Source organism: Phoca vitulina, unplaced genomic scaffold (assembly GCF_004348235.1).
Source record: "Phoca vitulina isolate PV1807 unplaced genomic scaffold, GSC_HSeal_1.0 scaffold1569, whole genome shotgun sequence".
NCBI classification, from domain to species: Eukaryota; Metazoa; Chordata; class Mammalia; order Carnivora; family Phocidae; genus Phoca; species Phoca vitulina.
The window spans coordinates 1-5,364 of record NW_022591256.1 but is presented as its reverse complement, the minus strand read 5'-3'; the positions used below and the strand labels follow the sequence as shown (position 1 = coordinate 5,364).

Here is a 5,364-nt window from a genome sequence, read left to right as displayed (position 1 = left end):
AGCTGAATTCCTGAGAGGAGACGAAATCCAGGTCTCCTACTCCTCCGCCATCTTGCTCCGCCCCCTAAAATAGTCCTTTAAATACAGATCTCTTGTAGCCTTCAGTGATCCCAGCAAAATCATCATCTAAAGATTTAAATAAACTCTTGTGTAAATGTTCAGTCCTTTGCCTCCTATAAAAGGGCTGGTGTGTAAAGAATCAAATACAGATTCCTAGAAAAGGTGTTCCAATTGGTACTGATTTTTCCCAGAGTCCGTAGCACTTAGGCTTAGGGTTTTAAGACAGAGGCAGGGCTGTTAGCAAATGGAGGGAAGTAGGTTCCCACGGGTGATGCTCAGGAAAAGACCAGGTCATGTGTGCTACCACCAAATCTTTCTCACTCTGTGATTCCAGCCCTTGATGCCCAGGAGAGTAGGTAGGGTCTGTAGGATTATAGTTTCAACTTGTCCATTTGAAATCTGTGAGTGATGTGAGATTTGTGCCACCTTCTTGGCTTGCATCTCCCTTCTGGTACTTCAGGAACTTCTGGGGTAGATCAGGGCAGTAAAAATGTGCCCGGCCAGGATATACCTACAGCAGAGCCATTCCACCAAGTGCTTGTGTTGTGCCTGCTCTTAGTTGCTAAGATAATGATCTACGAATCATGGATGCTCCGGTACCACTTCACATACTTTCATATATAAACATATAACATAAAAATCGGTTATCATTCAGCTAGGTATTTTAAATCCATTTGTTTTGGTTGAATTTAGGGCCATTATCAGTTCTGATGAAAAGGAAAACAACCCAGAAGCTTGCTATTCAGAAGGCTGTGTCAGATGCATTCCAGAAACTGTTGATTGTGGTTTTAGGTAAGACTTTCTTGATTGTCCTTTACTTCTTTCTTTTCTTTTCTTTTCTTTTCTTTTGATTGTCCTTAAACAACTTCAGTTTCCATGAACAAATAAACTCATTTTGAGAAGTTAGTTGGATGAAAACACTTCACATTCTTTTATTCACCAAATGCTTTCAAAGCAGCAGTCTCAAATTTGTTCTTTGTAGCATTTGTGAGGAAAAATGACAGTAAATATTATTGTCCCCAGGGTATAGATATAGAGTGACTTGCCTCCACATAGAAAGTGCTTGATCCAGTGTTTCTTGATTGATTGCCCATAACACAAAGTAGTATAGTGATTGTAAGCTTTGGACATCTGTTGTTGAATCCTAACTCTGTCTCTTAGATTTCTGATGCAATTTTAGGTTTTATAGTCAAATTTGAAGGTATTTAGTCTCTCTAAGCTGCAATTTCTTTATCTGCAAAATAAGGTTAATAATTCAGCTTACCTCATGGAGATATAGTAAGAATAAATGAGATGATGAATATAAAAAGCTTAGAACTATCTCTGGAACGTGGTAAGCAGACAAAATATGTTAACTTCTTATCATGATTATTTTCCTGTTGGAGAATTTATTAGATTATGCTTTTGGAATCAATTCAGTTTCAGTTTTTGTTTCTGGCACTGACATATTGGGTGACCATGATTCTTATGTAATGATCAGCTACATTTTTGTGAACCTTGAAAGTGGCCATCCTATTGAATAATGTTGATTGTATTCTCTATTGAGTTCTACAGTAGTATGAATGTTATAGGCTGTGCTCAAAGGAAATTTTATTTTTTTTTTAAATATTCTTTTATTTTAAATAAAATAAAAGAGGGAGGCAGGGGAGGCGGAGAGGGAGAGAGAGAATCAATCCAGGCTCAAAGGAAACTTATTCATTTTATTTTATTTTATTTTATTAGTTTAAATAAAAGAGGGAGACAGGGGAGGAGTAGAGGGAGAGAGAGGGAGAGAGAGAGAGAGAGAGAATATCTTAAGTAGGCTCCACACGCAGCATGGTGCCCCATGCAGGGCTTGATCTCACAATCCTGAGATCCTGACCTGAGCCGAAATCAAGAGTGGGACACTCAACCGACTGAGCTACCCAGGTGCCTTTTTTTCTGGAAATTTTATAATTAGTAGAGAGTCCCCAAACTGTTGCTCCCCTGCTTCAGAGCCTTGAGTCATAAAGACTAAGAAATCCTAGCTAAGTTTCAGAGACCTTATTTGCTTGTAAGAGTTGACCGTGGATTGGTCTCAGGTTTCCAGCCTGGGCAAGTCTTCCCATGAAGACTGACTTCCCTGGTCATCAGGTAGACTCTCCATTAGCTGTCAATTCTGAATGACAACCTTGAAGAACCAATCTAAGCGTTTGGGTTGTTGACCTCTCCATAATATGCTATGGTGTCCCTTGTACACATTCAAAATTCCTTAGACTAAAAAGTCTTGTAGCTCTAGTTTGCCCTAAGGTAAATTGTATTGTCTATAAGTTACACGGGCCTGTTTCTGCCAATAAAGTGTTCAAATGCATGCCCTGCCCACCCCCCTCCAAAGCATTGTTCATTGTATCTGGTGGGATTTTGGTTCTCAGGGAGTAGACACTTGCCTTGTTTCTGATATAAAGTATCAGCCATAGTCCAGTGGTCTCCATTCCAGGTTTGAACTTACATTGACCCCTACCTAACGTCTTACTCTTTAATCATACTATGATTGAACATTTTTGCTTCCACAGTTTTAACTTCCTATGTCATTATTCCTTAGTTCCTATCTCTGAGATCATAAAGTTTTTTTAAGCACATGGTTGATAACTTCATATATATTTTTTCACAGATAGTTATGATAGTGGTGCCTGAGTGGCTTAGTCGGTTAAGCGTCTGCCTTCAGCTCAGGTCATGATCCCAGGGTCCTGGGATGAAGCCCTATGTCGGACTGCCTTGCTCAGTGGGGAGTCTGCTTCTCCCTCTCCCTCTGCCCCTCCCCCCTGCTCGTGTTCTCTCTCTCAAATAAATAAATAAAATCTTAAAAAAAACTAGTTATGATAAAAACTGAAGTGTGAGATGAGAAAACTTCTGAGAAAATGCTTTTATTTTCTGCTTTTAGAAATCAAAAGAATGTCTATGGGGCACCTGAGTGGCTCAGTTGGTTAAGGTCTGCCTTCGGCTCAGGTCATGATCCCAGGGTCGTGGGATTGAGCCCCTCATCAGGCTCCCTACTCAGCAGGTCGCTTGCTTCTCCCTCACCCTCTCCGGTTCCCCCTGCTTGTGCATTCTCTCTCTCAGATAAATAAATAAAATATTTTTTAAAACTCAAAAGAATGTCTTAATTACTAGGTGCTATCCCAGTTACATACAGCAAGTTTTAGAACAAGAAAAATTTTGATCTGCTACTTGTTAACTTTATTTCAGAAAGTGGTAAAATAGCTGTGGAATATAGACCCTGTGAAGAGATTACCGATGCCAGAACCGAAGAGGAGCTACAGGATTTAATTCAAGTATGTGGAGATTAGAGCCGAGGATTCCACAGCCAGTGTGGCCATAGTTTAAAGCAACCGGCAGGATTTGGAAGACTTGGGCACGTACAGGTAGCTCTGTCATCCTCTGGGAAATGGAAAACTCTGAAACGGCTTTGAGTGCAGAGAATTTCTGGGGCTTTTCCTGAAGTCCTGGCCCTTGGCTCTGACCCCTTATTTAAAATTGGGAGAGCAAATTGCATCAGAATACTCCTACTGTTGTGGCCATAGGGGAGGACACAGCCTTTTAGAGCTCCCCTCAAACAGAATGTCAGGGATTCGGGAACAGAGTAACTCTGGCCTCAAGTGAGATTATGCTACAGTGCTTGAAAACCATCATGCCTTTCAAATAAGGTGTATTACCCAGATGTCAGCATCTCATACATATCTTGTATGAAATATTTTGCTGAAGAACTTTTCTGTAAATCACTTATATCAATGCCCTGAATTAGGGATTAAGTTGCCGAAGTAATTTCTAAAAGAAGATATTAATATACTGCATATAGAATGTTTAAAAAAAAAAAGGAGAAAAGGATGTGTTTCATGTCATTGAAAACTTAATTTGGGGCTAGATTTCTGATTATTTAACTCACTCCAAAGTTGCAAAGTTTGTTTGTTTTGAAGGGAAGAGTGGAGAAAGGAAAGATGGTTACTTTCTGAAAAAGTATTTGAAGTTTTTTTTTTTTGTGCAAAATAATTATTTTAATTCAATTTAAATCAAGCCAGTCAAGGAAACTTCAGACTTATCCAAGTTTACACTTTAAGAAGTCTAGCTTCCTGTGAAATGTGAAAGAGATTCCGTATTGATGCTAAAGATTTCAGAAACCTGATTGTAACAACAGATCCATTCCTAAATAAGGCCAGTCTTGGAATCCGTTCCATTTAAAAACCATTGCTATGTGCTACACGCTGGGAATAAGATAAAACCCTTCCCTCTTACGGTTTGCGTGCTAGAGCTTGTGCCAGACCATAAACAAGGACTCAAATAAAACAGATTGTGAAAAGGGCTGTGAAGGATGTAAACTGGGTGCTAGTTACAGTATTTCAAGAAAATTGTTTAACATGCTAAGTTGAACATCCTAAGTGCCTTCTCCATGTGCACACACAGGGTCAGACCTCTCAAAAGTGGTGGTGTTACTTTTTCTAGACTGACGGCTGTGTTGAATCCAGGTGGGATGGGGGAAGTTTTCCCATGCCAGTGTAAATAGAGGGCTATTCTCTTGGTTTCAGACCCTCATTCCCAGAATGAAATGCTCACCTGCCCCCTCAAGCTCCACCCCAAAACCCCTCCTACAGAAATTTTGGAGCCATCACTGATTCAGTGGTAGGTAGCCTCCTAACAGAGTGGCGACTTAATACTCAGACATGCGTATTGAGAATTGAGAGGAAATGGCAACATTTTAGAATAACTAACTGTAAAATGTGTTCCCTTCCCCACTGCCCTGACGGGTGCTTATTCTGCAGGTCAGCTACTTTTCTTGGAAGCAGGATGGCCGAGGGGAGGAAGAATGTCTCTCGGATTTAAGCTTTGAAGAGGCCGAGTTCAAACCGCCAGAATCGGACTAGCATTTTTTAATTTCCCGGGATGCGGGGTCCTGTGGCGTCCTTGGGAAACTGCACCCTGCCCCCTTCCACCCCAGAGCTGCTGGAGTCCGGGGCCATCCTGCCTCGCTGTGAGCCCCAGGAGGTGGTTGTGCCCTTTGTAGGGGGAAGGGAGGCTTGGGCCCCGGTGATTCTGGAAAAAGGGCTCGGTCCAAGGGGCGCGGTGCCTGTCCTCGCTGAGCTAATAAAGGAGCGTAAACAAAGGCGTAGTAAATAAAGGGTGGGATGTAGGCGGGGGAGGGGCAGGCAGTGATGAACGGTGCGCGCGTCACGGGGCTGCCATAACGGTTCGGCTCCGGTTGGGGCGCGTGCTGATCCACTAGCGTGGGTCGCTGCGCCCCAGAGCCTCCGCGTGTCATGTCCCGGCTGCGCCTCTGGGCCCCACTGCTCCTCC

General features: G+C 42.2%; 1 protein-coding gene across 2 annotated transcripts; it reads left to right on the top strand.

Annotated features, from left to right (window-relative positions):
• Positions 1–278: 278 nt before the first annotated feature.
• LOC116629589 (RAD52 motif-containing protein 1-like) lies at positions 279–5,333 on the top strand. 2 transcript variants are annotated; one of them, XM_032399838.1, is made up of 3 exons: positions 279–852; positions 3,265–3,350; positions 4,833–5,333. In XM_032399838.1, the coding sequence occupies exons 1-3, from the start codon at positions 771–773 to the stop codon at positions 4,932–4,934; spliced, it is 270 nt and encodes an 89-aa protein (XP_032255729.1). In that variant the 5' UTR covers positions 279–770; the 3' UTR covers positions 4,935–5,333. The 2 variants fall into 2 exon arrangements, 1 of the variants encoding a protein (XP_032255729.1); XR_004298790.1 differs by having other exon boundaries at positions 678–852; positions 3,265–3,440.
• The last annotated feature ends 31 nt before the right edge of the window (positions 5,334–5,364 follow it).

Excerpts from the sequence above, each read along its gene's own strand:
- LOC116629589 (XM_032399838.1), top strand. The coding sequence starts at position 771 with ATGAAAAGGAAAACAACCCAGAAGCTTGCTATTCAGAAGGCTGTGTCA. Across the intron at positions 853-3,264 it reads ACTGTTGATTGTGGTTTTAG|AAAGTGGTAAAATAGCTGTG; the intron begins GTAAGACTTTCT and ends ACTTTATTTCAG. Across the intron at positions 3,351-4,832 it reads AGCTACAGGATTTAATTCAA|GTCAGCTACTTTTCTTGGAA; the intron begins GTATGTGGAGAT and ends CTTATTCTGCAG.